Raw genomic sequence first — 15,471 nt, forward strand, 5'->3', positions numbered from 1 at the left:
ACCGAGCCTCTTACGACAAGCATGGGTTTCTGAAGACACATTATATCCCGGCTCTTCACGGATCGCAGGGATTACTAAAGCGTTGAATAACGATGCCACAGTAATGTACACTGGAATTAATTGACAGCTGAAAGCGTGTTACAGAGATTGTGGCGCACAATGGATACCGCTCACCTCCTGACATCAATCCTTTAAAAACGAATAGTTTTCTGTACATGTGAAGAGTGTGAATACATCACGTTTGCATTTTAGGTGTCACGATGGGTGTAGCTGTTCATCATTTATGGATTATTTACTGTCACTGACCACACTGTCCTCGAGTCTACTGTCGGCACATGATCTATGTATTGACGGACAGTGACTGTCACTGTGTGTCACTGACCACACTATCCTCGAGTCTACTGTCGGCACATGATCTATGTATTGACTGTCAATGTGTCACTGACCACACTGTCCTCGAGTCTAGCGTCGGCACATAATCTATGTATTAACTGTCAATGTGTCACTGACCACAATCTCCTCGAGTCAACTGTCGGCACATGATCTATGTATTGACTGTCAATGTGTCACTGACCACACTGTCCTCGAGTCTAGCGTCGGCACATAATCTATGTATTGACTGTCAATGTGTCACTGACCACACTCTCCTCGAGTCTAGTGTCGGCACATGATCTCTGCATTGACTGTCACTTAGCGTCACTGGCCACACCCTCCGCGAGTCACTGAAACGTGAGGCAGCATTTGGAACATGGGGAGGTGTAGTGTGCATAAAGGAGTAGTCTCCCTTGCACCGTCCACAGTGAGCACCATTACACCTCCCACACTGTGACAGTGTTGACTGACTGAACTAACAGTGACTGGCGTGTACGGCATCCCCCATGTGTGTTGTCAATGTACTATTAACGTTCAGTGAAGTATACCTGAGCCTGACGGAGTAGTCTCCCTTACACCGTTCATGGCAAACGGTAGTTTATACACACACTGTGGCAGTTTTGATATGGTTGTTCTCGCAGTGACTGATGTAACCAGGCATACAAGCTGTGAGTCTACTTCAAGCGGCAAGTGTTCTGCACCTGAACCTACCTGAGTAGGTTGTGGGATGACTACAGACGGTGATATTTCTGCTTCGTTTTGTTTAAATATTTCACGCTGGATCAAACGATCTAGGGATTGACATCATGAGCATCGATCCACGCAACTGGGATACGATGACATGTATAAAGCAAGTCAGCGAACCTGACCACACGATCACGTAAGTCGCCTCTTACGACAAACACAGTACTCTTTTACGGCAACCATGGGTTCCTGAAGACCTGTTCTACCCTGGATCTTCATTATGTGCTTGCGAGTATTAACTAACACGGTGATCTCGGCAGGTGTGTAGAGTCATGTTCATTTGCGTAACAATTGGAACCCGGTGGCACCCGTCACAAACACATGCAAAGGCAATTCAATCGTTTCACCCGAAAATAATACGGGAACAAGTGAACATAGGGAACAGTATCGGGTATCAATTTGGAAATGCCCTCCACGTGTCTACCATAAAATTCCTTGAATGATTTACTGACGCTTTGGAAGTTATCGTGAGTGAGTAAGTTTGAACAGTGTTCGAGTCATATCACGGCTGGTCAGCTTAATGTGGAAGGAAAGCCCTACTTAAAGCAGGTCTCAGACGTAAATCACATCGGTGGAAATAACGAGCACGGGTATGGTGCTGACAAACCTTGAAACATAATCAGGGAGAAGTTGGATTCAAACCCACGGTCTTCGGGTGGGCCTAACTCTCTACAGCGAATTGTAGCGCGTTAGACGACTGAACAACCCGTTTCCTTTTGAATGTTGTAAGCTCGTTCAAAACACTATTGAACAAGAATCATAATATTCTCTTTGAAATGTTCGTAGAAAGAAACCGCCTCCGCTGTCTAGTGATAGAGCGTCCGCCCGGAGAGCGGAAGGTCCAGGGTTCGATCCCGGGCCGCGTCATACAAAAAGACGTTAAAAGACGGTACTAGTTGTTACCCTGTGTGGCGCTCGGCAATAAGGGGCTAAAACAAGGACTGGTCGGCTTCGAGTCAGTGTACTGTGTCTGAGTGGGGTATTCATGTTAAACTGAGGTACGGTATCTCAGTGGGCTAGCACTATAAATCGGCATCAGTCCGGACTACAACAAGCACGTCGCTATATAAGTGCAATAATCCTTGACGCGACGTTAAACCCCATTTCACCCCACCTCGTAGAAAGACTATACTGGAATGTACCTCAAAGGTATATCAAATGTAGACAGACAGCTGTTGGAATATTGCTCAAAGTAACTGGAAAGTTTACTGTTAGAAAATTGACATCATCCTTCTTGTCATGCAGTCTTGTAAATAGCGTCTGTCACTCTGAATATGTATGTAAATATCTAGTTATGAAGCTGATATACCTGCAGATAAACCTGCAGTTACACATCATGGCCAATGCCACTGTTTCTTTTTGCCAATATGAGCAGAAATTCTGATTCTATTTTCGCGTGAGCGATTGCCTTGCCTTTTGTGTATCATTATAAACTTGACGGTGAATAAGTTAATTCTCTTTAACATCATATTTAAAAACAGTCACGTTTTATCCAGATAAATCCGAGAAGTAAATATTGAAGACTATGTGATCTCTATGAACACATGTAAAGGACTGATAGCACTGCAAGCAGAGAAGGTAGTTAACTACATCAGTCATATCATCACCTCTACTGTGTTAGAGAGTTAAGATATTATAACTAAAGAAAAACGTTTAAGAAATGTCTTCGTTTTGAAAACAAAAATGCGTTGAAGCGTTGTGTCAGGCTCCGTTAATATTTTACACTGGACAGCTCTGATCATCTGCTTACTCAAGTCTTTAGTGATACACTAATCACCCATCAATTATCTATTGGCTTCCCTTGTTATCGTATTACTTTTGTTGTTTCTTACAGGTAAATATATATATATATATATATATATATATATATATATATATATATATATACATATGTGTGTGTGTGTGTGTGTGTGTGTGTGTGTGTGTGTGTGTGTGTGTGTCACAGTATGTATTCACCTGGTAAAGGAGTAAGCATATACTCGATACGTTGTGGTCCTCATAACATAGAAATTTCCAGCTATATATTATCTTCCGCATCTGCTTACTGATTGTAATAGCAATACACTAAGGTGTTGTCAACGCAAACATCACTTTATTCCTTTGAAGGCTGAATAGGTATATACTGATGGTAAAAGTGGAACAACGCGTTAATGTGTTTGCACTTAATTACTTTCATGCGTTTCCCCTTTGTCATCTCCTTGCCACAATCCCCGCAATATCTTTCTTTTTTAAAGATCAATGTAGTAGTATGTCATATGTTTCACTATCTCCTGTGGGAGCCAGTTTTGGATGATAAATGTAGATATTGCATAAAGAGTGAGTTCACAAGTGAACAAGGTTATACGCAACAGTAAAGATATAAACGACAGGTATCACTGGCGATATAAACTGACGCCTGTGAACTGTAATGTTAAACGTGACAGTGTCCGTGCACAAATCACTATATGGAGAATGTCCACATATGACCGAGGTATTAATTCAAGTTCTGCCGACTCTCAGTGGCGACATTTTTCAGCACCAGGATCCCTATTACCACGTTGTGAATAGGGTACAAATTCAACATATTGTTAAGCACACCAGTCACTGCTGTGAAATTTCCATATAGGCCCCTTTAGATTAATTCAATGAAACTTGAAAGCTCATTTCAAACTGGATCTTTTTTTTAAATGTTAATATGTAATCAAATGTCAATCTATTCTATGATGTCAAACATGCGTCTTTATTTCAGGAAAAAGAAAAAGAAATAAATTGTGATTGAATACATTGTATGAATGAAGGAAGGCAGTCAGTAAAGAAATGCAGCTTCTCTCCAGATATAGGGAAATGAAGTCTGTGCCCGAGATGACGGATTGTAGCTCGTCAAAGAATATGACGACAAATCTGCTCTACCGCTATAGGTTAAATAAAGAGGGTACACAATACTAAACCAGATCTTGATGGGCAGAAAAAGGTGACGAGGAGAGAGCTATCTATACAATGATTTATAGTCATTTAATTAATTATCGCCCACATCTAAGTTATGGCCATTAACAAAGATATATGTGTGATACGGATACAGAAAGAGTCGTATCAAAACATTAAAATTACACCTTTAATTTCAAAGCAAATGTAAACGTACTTTCGAATGTCTAACATGTGTCCTTATTTCAGAGAAAATATAATCAAACTACAATCCCCACCAATGAAACATAAGTTGATACTGGTCTCCATTATGTTTAGTTCAGGTGGGTAGATCAGTTGAAGGGAATTGGCTATTTGATGGTTATTGAACGATATCAGATAATCAATATACCTCAAGCTTTAGTTATACTTCTTGGCCAAATTACCTTGTTTTGACTTTGCAGAAATTCCGATGCATATGAATATGGAACTAAACAAAACACAAACCATATTACATGCAGCTGTTTACACATATAACAAAGACAACAAGCATCACCCATTCAATCTGAGCAGGATACATTGAACTGTTCATTGCTTGAAAAATCATTTCTGTTAGTTCAGCACATATCAAATAATTGCCACAGTGTAGGGCATGAGAATCTGATGAATGCACTTTTGCACATTAGTCCTGACATCTAGCGACTACTACACGAGAGTTTGCCGTGTTCTATTAATCATAAAACGTGTAACGAGCGAAATCGATGGGGGCCAGTTTTTGGGGGTAGAGTCATCTTTTTCTTTTTAACAGATTTGTTTATGCCGCACTGTTTCGCACTGTTCACTAAAACATAATAACTGTAGGTGTAGGTGATCTTAAAACAGAACAATGCAAATAGGAGTGTAATAAAGCTTTTTGGGATAATAAAAGACCTGATGTAAGATCCGGCGACGTAAGGAGGTATTAATGGACATGTATAGATGTTAACAGACGGCTCTGGGGATTGAGGGTCCTGACAGGAGGAAGCTTATGGCACAGGGGACATGCCGAATGTTTGCTGCAGACCTTCTGTGAACTTGGAGACATTCAAACTATTAGGTATTTTGGATAAATGAAGTTTTACAAAACAAATTGTTTGTTTGTCTGTTTGTTGTTGCACCCAGCAACATTCCAGCTATATGACGGCGGTCTGTAAATAATCGAGTCTGGACCAGACAATCCAGTGATTGATATCATGATCATCGATCCACGCAATTGGGATAGATGGCATGCATCAACCAAGTCAGCGAGCCTGACCACCCGATACCGTTAGTCGCCTCTTACGACAAGCATAGTCGCCTTTTACCGCAAGCATGGGTTGCTGAAGACCTATTCAAGTGGTTTGCACTATAACAATAATCATGAACGTCGTGGAGCGCTTGTCCTGAAAAGGCATTATAAAAATAGCTACAATGCATTTTTCCAGTCACAAAGACTAAGTGTCGCAAGTATCTTACAGCAGACATGCCTGAGCTGCGAGGTGAAAGTGATATAACTTGCCCGACGAAGGTAAGATATGTCTTTGTATGCAAATATTGAATTGTACGTACATTTCTGTATTCTACAACAGAAACTGCTCTAAATACCGTGCCCATGTCACGAAATTTCTATAAAGTCTTCACTTTATTTCAGAATTATCCTACTTTTAGTGTCAAGGACTGTTTCATCTGGGCTGTGTCTGTGTTGCACCACTCCTCACATATAGATTGTATAACCAAACAGTTCAAAATACTGAATACTAATGTTTTCATTCACGTTTAATTTACAGTTGTTGAATTATTTTGAAAAGCTGAAAAATGTGCATTAAATCCAACAAACTCTTCCTGCGAACTTGATTTTTTAAATAGATTTTTTCACTTAATTTCGTTTTTAGTTCATCAAGAATGGACGTTGGTAATTTCTCGTGATATATTGATACACTTATCATGAATTGATAAAAGAAAGACGGCACGCAATCAGAAAAGGCACCAACATCTGAATCGTCAACGAGTATAAAACGGAAAGGTGAGATTGCGTTAATGTATATAAGAGTGACAACACCCTCTCCATAATCATAAGACATTACGATTCGGACTGTATCATAAGCATGTGTTTATCAATTATTATCAAATAGTGATGATACCAGATGTTCGCGAAATCCTACCCCGCTGGTTGTACAGCTCACAAACACACGCAAAGGCAAGTCAACTGTTCAACTGAACAGGGATTGTGGCGTTACTATTTCATCAGTGACAAAAATTATGTCCCCTAATTTGACTTGTACCATATGTTACCCTATTTGTTCAGGTGGACACTTGAATACCCTTTGGATTTGTTGTGAGACTGACTTATCTGACGCACAAACCCCTTTACATTTATAATCTCAATACATGGAGTGTATGCCTTGACAACTGGGTTCAATGACAAAGAAGAAAATACATGGATATGTTTAAGAGAATGGGCATGCACAGCTTTCCCTGTGGACAAGTTAGACACAATTTTATTGATAACAACTTCTTTAATACTATAAAAAGCGACGTTTCCCGTATAAATCCTTGCTTGACAACGAAATAAGGATCTATACCGAAACGTCGCCTTTTACAGTTGTTATGCATACAATTGTGTCTACCTTGTCATCTGTCAACTTCTAAGTAATGCCTATCAAACATGTTTTACCCTGTGGAGTGTGGTGTACAGCTGAGACGTGGAGCCTCCTTAAAGTTGTGTGACCTAAGGGGTCAACTGGACGTCACTCATTCATGTAAAGTTGACAAACACTTAACACAATGTCACACTTGGATTCGGACATGACACAAATGCAGATTCACTGACAATGATGAGTGTACGGTCCAGAGAGCTAAACCAACCACAAGAACAGCAGGGCACAGGTCAAATGCACAATGTATTTACAACAACGTGTACCTGTTTATAATGAATCATACTTAGAAAGAGACTGACATTTTCGTTATCACTGAAACTGTATTATATTAATAACCAATATAGAGCTGATTATTTTTAGCGTGAATGAATTCAGAATCAGTATTAAGGTGTGTGTGGCTATGTGTTTATTCTTTAACGCTGCGTTCGACCCGCGCAGATCCGGGGTAGAATAGGTCTTCAGCAACCCATGCTTGCCGTAAAAGGCGAATATGCATGTCGTAAAAGGCGACTGACGGGATCGGGTGGTCAGGCTCGCTGACTTGGTTGATGCATGTTACCGGTCCCAATTGGCGTGGATCGATGCTCATGATATCAATCACTGGATTATCTGGTCCAGACTCGATTATTTTACAGACCGCCGTCATATAGCTGGAATATTGCTGAGTGCGGCGTAAAACAACCAACCAACCAACCAACTAACGCTGCGTTCAGCAATAGTCCAGCTTTATGGCAGCGCCTGTAAATAATCGAGTCTGAACCAGTCAATCTATTGAAAAACGATCGACGCTGTTTGTGAACGCTAACAGCCATTTCACCGAGCCTGACCACCCGATCCATTAAGTCGCTTCTAATGACAAGATGTTTCTAGGGACTAATTCTGATCCGGATTCCACACGGCTTCTTAATTTAAGTCACCTTTTACGACAAGCAATAGGATGCTGGTGACACATTCTACCCTGAGTGAGTGAGTTAATATTTTACATCCCATCGGCAATATTTCAGCCATATCGTGACTTGAACAAGTTTTGCATTTATATTGTATATAAAAAAAACTGTCACCGAAGGACAGTACAACAACGAGCAGTATATCACAGATTATAATTGTAAAACTAGTTTTAGAACTATAAAATGATCAGATTATGACAGACGACACATTACAAAAACAGGCTAGAGATCACCAACAGTTAAAGTTAGGTCACGATACCAGGGACGATTGGGACTTACAGTACCTGTGCTACCTGCACGGTGCTCTTCGTCACCACGGGACATTATTAAGGATCCTTCAAATGAATCAGCCTCTTTCAAAAACAGTTTTATTACATTTCATAAATTTGCAAATAAACCAAACAGCGCCACATGGGGATGCATTAAGGTTTTGTCTGAATTTGACCATCGACGCCGCAATTGTTTTTGGAACCACACAGCACACGGACATCCCGTTGATATCATATCTCCTTTAAAGCAAAGTTGAGTTGGGGTGAAATGGGGTTTAACGTCGCGTCTAAGATTATTGCACTTATATAGCGACGTGCATGTACGTGTGTGTGTTTGTGTGGCTGCTTGTACTTGTCCGGACTGATGCCGATTTATAGTGCTAGCTCACTGAGATACCATGCCGTAGTTTAACATGAATACCCCACTCAGACACAGTGTACTGACTCCAAGCCGACCAGTCCTTGTTTTTGCCCCTTAATGCCGAGCGCCAGACAGGGTAACAACAAGTACCATCTTTTAACGTCTTTTGGTATGACGCGGCCGGGGATCGAAACCCGGACCTTCCGCTCTCCGGGCGGACGCTCTACCACTAGACCACGGTCTTAAAGCAAAGGGGAAATATGTTTGATACAATGAGCATTCTTTCAAAATGCCAAGGCCAACGAAGTGATCTTAATAAGTATTTACTCTACGTTAGTACAATTAGGTCATCCTTTGGTGTGGTGGCGCGATCTCAAAAGGTTGTGAGTGACCTGCTTATAAGGTCAAGGTCATTCGTAAAGTTTGTCATTTTCACTTAATTACATTTTCTGCCTATAACGCTTATATGAACCATACCATTTCAACAAAACTTGAATGAAACAATGTACAAGTCATTTCATGAGTGACCTTAAAAGCGTCTTTGATATTTGACACAATCATTACAAGTGTTCAGTTAGTTCATCATCCCTGATCGGAAATATCTGATGTTTCATGAATCTTTCAGAAATTTCAGGACATTTGAGCTATTCATCAGGTTGACCAAATTCTATTAAAAGATTCTTGTTATGGTGTACACAAACATTTTTTGCCCTTGTTCATACTGACTAGCCTTGACCTTCAGGTCGCCCAATCACACACACACACATTATTTTTTTGCAAATGTAGGTTGTGTTTCAAATATGAAGCATCCATCCCAAAATGCAAATACTTCCTGAATGAAAACTATTTACAATAAACAAAACCCTTTCCTTGATATATGATGTAACTGTTAACATATAGAATAGTATATCGACACATGGCATGACACTGAGACAGACTATAAACAATGAGTGCAATGTCGGTTAAATTGCAGGATTGTGTATATGCTTACATTCGGACTGAACTTATTTATACCTATTTTATGCAATAAGTTATACTGACGCATATGTTGCAATGCATATAATAACAGAAATGTATAAAGTCTAACCTTTGAGTTTGGTATTGTTTAAATGTGTGTGAAACTACTTGGTAATATGGCGGAAAAATATGGAAAAAAATCAACCCGAGCATATTTCAAAAGCTATATAAATCAAGTGCTGGGGTGTCATGACTGACAAAATGACCTCGGACAAATCGGACTGTGATCTGTTAGAGCAATCCTGGCAATAAGAAACCAACACCATTGTCAGCTGAGGTTAGACTATAATAAAAATATTGTAGCACAAACACCGGTGATGTTTTCACCCAAACATAATATCCCTAATATGTTGCAGACTTCATTCGACGCGTTTCCGCACAACAATGTGACTTTAAGTCTCCATATGACATTCGTAGCCCAAAGGGTCAGAAGTGAGTAAACTCTCTACGAGCCCTGGTGACGGCTTCCACCATGCGTCTCATCCAAACAGTCCGGCTTCGGGTCTGCTGAACAGGCAACAACAGCAACTCCCGATGTAGCTCCCGCTGCTTCCAATTGACGCAAATTGTGTACAGTAAGCTCCAGTGCCTCCAGTACATGTCCTAAATGTGCGCCAGCGGATTCAGATGTGGACTCTGGTGGTAGGCTCTCCCTTTGGCATCATCCTACCTGATCTGTGTTTTGTACCAAGTGGGCGGGTGGTTGTCGAAATGGGGGACACAACCGGTTCCAGGAGGTTGCCTGGTGTGATGATCAGGTTCAGCCTGCTGAGCCTCCTCCATACGGGGCAGTTGGCCTGACGTTACTGGGTGTATAGGCCGCATTCCTGTCACTCCATGACATGGAACAGGAATCTCCTCCACCAGGTTTTCAGTACCGTCCTGGTAAACACCAGGCCAAAAGGAAATTTTGATGGTAATCGTGAAATTAGGGGCGTTTAATGACTATCTTGGACATCATTACTACTGCTCTCAAGCGATTCCTGAAGCTTCAGGTGGACAGACGTCGTTTGGGTAGCCAGTGTCATTAGGACTGGGTTCGTTGCAAATGGATGTGGCTGTACGTATCGGAGCAGCGTCCTCACCAATAGCCTGATTAATGTATAATGATAGCCCAGTTTACACCAAAAGCTTTCGACAACCTTGTGGAATGCAGCCTGTGGGATGTGGGATGTTGTCCCAAAAGTCAACCAAAGATGTCCAGCCAAAGCTAGCGTTAATAGCAGGTTCTTGTCCTGTCGCAGGCGTCGTTCATATCTTATCAGAGACGTGTTCTATGAGGTAGAGGTATCTAGTAACGGTCGGCCGTTTCAGTACAGCAATGTTGTTCTGCCTCAAATAGTGTGTTACAACACATGCAACATGTGGGCGTGCTGCAAGGTGATGTTACGTCCCTGATTTTTGCATAAAGCGTAGAACATGATCTCGAACAATGTGGTCCCGGAAGCGTACACCATTGGAATTTCATTTGAGAGTAATGAGTCATGTTCCTTCATGACTTGTGATGCCACCCCTTATTCTTGTATTATTATTGAATTTTATATGAAGCACAGTTACTTTTTCCCGTTGGTATATACCCTACATTCCCCCTGCGTACCAATGACACTTTTAGTTTTCAATTGTTAAGTTTAACACAATATAATTATGTTTACCTTCTCAAAGCAAGGACTTTCTTTTGAACATGACACCTGCAAGAAAGTGTTTGAAGCGCCTTGATTAATATTATTCCTAGGTTTTTGTTAATCCTATTTTTAGATGAATAAATGGCAACTTCCATAAGCGTGTGATTCCTTTTGACACCTATTTGACCCTACATTACATGGCGAATGCATTGAAGCATTGATACATGGATCGTGATTCCCAAACCAAAGAGAGAGTAGCACAGAGGGAGGGAGTGTCTGCAAGCCTACAATCGTCAGGAGAAACGAATGAAGGAGCGTCGGCTCTCGTCAACAAAAGAACGCTGTCCCTACTCATATTTGCAAAGCTATGTATCGATATGTTGATATGGATGAAACAAATTCCGTTCAAAGCCCCAGACATTCTTGTAAGGTGGGCCAAACAAACAAATCTGAATCCAGTTGCTCAGTGTCATATTATTCTGATGCACAGAACACTTGTCCTACAGTCAACCCTATGTCTCAACGAGAGTCTGTAACTTTTGTGATGAGCCAAAGTGAAAGGAATCCATCCCCTATGATACCCACAAGGCCTAATATGACTGAACGGATTATTGCTTCATATTGTATTTCTAAGCCAACATTGCGCACATTTCCTTCCGGAAAAGAAAGAGATGAAAGACAGTCTAATCAATTTGCACCCCACCTTTGCGAGCAATACAAGTATCAGGTATTAATTGGTCGATCGCGGGCAGAAGTTTACCTATATGATGTGAATCTGTTTACCAGTGCTACAAACATGGACAGTCACGGCAGCATAATCACATGCTCACTTAGTTAGTATTGATAAGTGTAGAGAATTCTAGTTATCTGGAAGCTTCCAAAAGGTGAATCATGTACGCGTTTGTTTGCCCTGTGGTGCTAAGATGTCGAATTGTTGAAAGGGAATCAGCAATGGTATTAATGCTTCCCAGGATGTGCCTTGATGAATAGATTCAATTCAAGACAAATAACGTTACCCATACCATAACCCAAGTGGAGTTAGAGGTGGACGTGTTTAGTATTGCCGCGATTCATGTGTCAGGTAAGACATGACTTGACTTGACTTTGAATATTATTGTGACGGGTGCCACCTTTTCGCGAACACTGGTATCATCACTATTTGATAGTGATTCATGAAAACATGCTCATGATATAGTCGGAATCGTACAACCGATTTACGCAGATATTTGTTATTGGATATGGAAAGGTTTTTTTCGCTCGATATAATTATGAAAAGGCGTTTCTTATTTTGAAGAGCTATCCTCCTCCAGATATGCATAGCCACGAGTAGTGAAACAAAAATTAAGAACAGTTGTGTTAAACATAATTTCATTCAAGTGACAATGATCTAAGCCATTATGTGCCCATATGCGATTCCCAGCGCGAATCCTCCTGTGCTATCTGTAAACTGTTGCAGGCGGTCGCGGACATACCACAAATCCTCTGGAAACAATAGGATACCGTTACGGTTTCTCAAAATATCTTATCAGTATCAGATCATGTTTGACGACATTGGTCACACGTAACTGATGATGTGACTTCTTTACTCCTTTGTAATGTCGTTAAAATGCTGGGAGAAAGGCCGCCGCACCACAAAGTTGACCAACTGATGAGTGATTGGATTTTTTTAAGCTGCACTTTTTGCTTTGTGAGAAACTGTTGGATTCAACTAAAGTGATGGTCGATTTTTTCCTGTGCTTTGCACATTTACCATTTTATAGTATCCATTTCTATATCTAAGAATGTCAGTTTAGTGTATTGTTGTATGGCCTCATTTTCGAGATGGGTGCACATTGTTTAAATGTTCAGAATGCTGTCTTGCAGGCATCATTACCTCTTTGGCCGCCAAAGAGAAAATCATCCAAATAGAGCTGTACCTGACCTGTGTTCGACCTTGGTGACGTAGCGCAGTCAATGAAGTAAGTATTTGTTTAAAAAATAGCACAACTTATTTCATAAACCATAGGGAGACAAATATCCACAAAATATTGGTTTTCGAAAGCTGTGTCTCCTGACTTGAATCAGTCAAAAGACACACTTTATGTCAGCCTAACGTAACAAGGCACCGCTTCCAAGCACCTGGATCATATGAATGGCAGCATCAAACCATGTATACTGAACCGAAACAGGATGTTAATCAATTAAGTCATTTATGGCATTATGTGCTCGAAACGATACATGCTGAATTAATCTACATTCCACTATCTCCTGTTTGGGTATTCAGTGTTAAGGCAAAATTTTCAGGTTTGGCAATAGCTTCATGGTGATGAGAATATCAGTTATGTTTGACAAACTTTATGTAAATAAATACGACTTAAACGTAACAAGTGCATCAGCTCCAAACCGCAGATCAAACCAACCCCATTGTATCATAACTGAGCACGAACAACCCTCCTCTTTACTGTTATAATATTTCAAAAATAGATAATACAATATGTGGCAAAGTCAAGGTATGTGTAATTATGTTTCATGAGGGTTAATGATTACTTAAGTCTTAAGATGGCCAGTTTCTTTTGTGTATTTGTTTGTCATTGTTAGGTGGGATCTAGTTTTGTTGAACTGTTTACTGAAAGACAACAAAATGATGCGAACCGATTAATCGAACCTCCCGTCGTCTGTAGTACCTAAATATATTATTGCAGCACTGGGACATATTTACAGGCTGCTGTAAATGTCACTCCTAAATGTAATAAATATTCTGATGAAGTACAGTAACATGTGAATGGACCGAACTAAATTCTAGTCAAATCTTGCAACATATAAAGTGATCATGGTGTTAACGTATTCAATTCCCGTCGTCTAGAGAGATCTAACTGTATGATTGCTGCATTGAAAATACTTTACAGGCTGCTGTAAACGCCACTCCTAGATTTAAGAGCTGTTGTCAGATATAACTTCTGTAACATCTTTGGATGCTTTCATGTCAAGTCTCGTACGTCTCAGACGACGACCATGTGCTGTAGCTTTCCTCAAAACAAAAAAAAACTCTGGAGAATGACGGAAGCCCCGCGTCCTGCTGCCACATATGAGACTAAGCTCCACAGTAGATGGGAGAACACTTAGAACCATTGATGACAATGTCGCTGTGTGCATAATTATGATGTTGTAATTACATCACCCTTCATCAAAAACATATTCTTTTCAATAAAAAGGTCGATAATAATAATGTAATATGAGCATATATTAAATATTGGCAACATCAACCACACAGACATACTACTTAATCAAAATAGTTTCTATTCCACTCCACAGTCATGAGCAAGTCTGAGATCCCCAGAAGACTAGATACACTAGGTGAGTTGGAACCAACGATACAATTATTTTAGTGGGCAAACTACTCTCCAGACATACACCAAATGTTGTCAGCACTGTAAAATGTTTCAGAAACATTCTTAGCATGTAAATACCTAAAAGTTAAAACACATAAATCAGCTCTTATCATTCCCTCTACAATCACCTTCTTGATGTCTGCCAAATAACAAGACTAAATATAAATGTCTACTGCCTTTCTATCATCATTGAAAGACGTGAAAAATGCAGCTGTAAGGTAAAGACCTCATTAATTTTGTGCTTCAGCAAAACGGAAAGCCGCACGTGATTACTCCCAGGCAGCCTACAAACTCCATCAAGCTAGCATGGAAGGGGATCTGGCAGCTGTGAATCGGATCCTGGCAGCAGGTCTGGTTGACATCAACAGTAGCAACATCGGCGGGAGGACGCCGTTGATGGAGGCAGCACGATGGGGACGTAGTGAAATAGTACAGTTTCTTGTGAGGAAAGGAGCTGATGTTTCGCTTGTGGACGATGACGGCAACAACACCCTTCACTGGGCTTGTGATGGAGGATATATGGAGACGGTGAAGTTTGTCCTCTCACAGAACATGGCGGAAATCAACGCTAGGAACGTGGATAGGGAGACAGCGGCCGACATGGCGAGATTCTGGGGATATCAGGAAGTAGTGGATCTCCTGGTGTCGAGTGTCGATCAGTGAAGTGATTGTAGTGTTTGTGTTGACATTGAAGAAGGACATGTTGTTACAGACATTGACGTTGCGTGTGCCGTTCACGTCCTCGAGTTTTCCATTGCAAACTTAGGTGAGATTGTTTGTTGTTTTTGAGGATCTCCATGCAGGTAGCAGATGTACTGTAAGATCCCATGGTCTCCAGTGTCGTCGCGTTACCTTGATTACTGGCAAGCTATACCATTTTTTACAGTGTCATGCTAGTTATAAATACAAATATGTGATACGCTTGTTATTTTACTGTCCACTGTCAATTTTGTTATCTAATAATGCCCCGTTCACAGGCACTTTTATATGTATGTGTATATTCGCATACGTGTGTAAATATAGGGACGTAAGTATACTTGTCATATGAACGCGTTTACTCATGTCCATCTATATAAACCAGGACCAAATTTGCCCATGTCTGGAGCAGGTGCAAATATAAATTTACTTATATGCAAATTTGGGCTGAAAATATGTTGTCATCTGAACGTAAATGCCAACGCAAAAGGACGATCTTATTCATATATATGTTGACTTG

The 15,471-nt window shown here is 40.6% G+C and overlaps 1 protein-coding gene across 1 annotated transcript; it reads left to right on the forward strand.

Moving 5' to 3' along the window:
• The first annotated feature begins 5,951 nt into the window (after positions 1–5,951).
• Positions 5,952–15,167, forward strand: LOC125377524 (myotrophin-like). Its single transcript, XM_048391209.1, has 4 exons — positions 5,952–6,037; positions 12,751–12,845; positions 14,179–14,220; positions 14,503–15,167. The coding sequence occupies exons 3-4, from the start codon at positions 14,181–14,183 to the stop codon at positions 14,916–14,918; spliced, it is 456 nt and encodes a 151-aa protein (XP_048247166.1). The 5' UTR covers positions 5,952–6,037; positions 12,751–12,845; positions 14,179–14,180; the 3' UTR covers positions 14,919–15,167.
• The last annotated feature ends 304 nt before the right edge of the window (positions 15,168–15,471 follow it).

This window comes from Haliotis rufescens, unplaced genomic scaffold (assembly GCF_023055435.1).
Source record: "Haliotis rufescens isolate VD_foot unplaced genomic scaffold, xgHalRufe1.0.p SCAF_9, whole genome shotgun sequence".
In the NCBI taxonomy this organism is placed as follows: domain Eukaryota; kingdom Metazoa; phylum Mollusca; class Gastropoda; order Lepetellida; family Haliotidae; genus Haliotis; species Haliotis rufescens.

Excerpts from the sequence above, each read along its gene's own strand:
- LOC125377524 (XM_048391209.1), top strand. The coding sequence starts at position 14,181 with ATGAGCAAGTCTGAGATCCCCAGAAGACTAGATACACTAG. Across the intron at positions 14,221-14,502 it reads CAGAAGACTAGATACACTAG|CAAAACGGAAAGCCGCACGT; the intron begins GTGAGTTGGAAC and ends TTTGTGCTTCAG.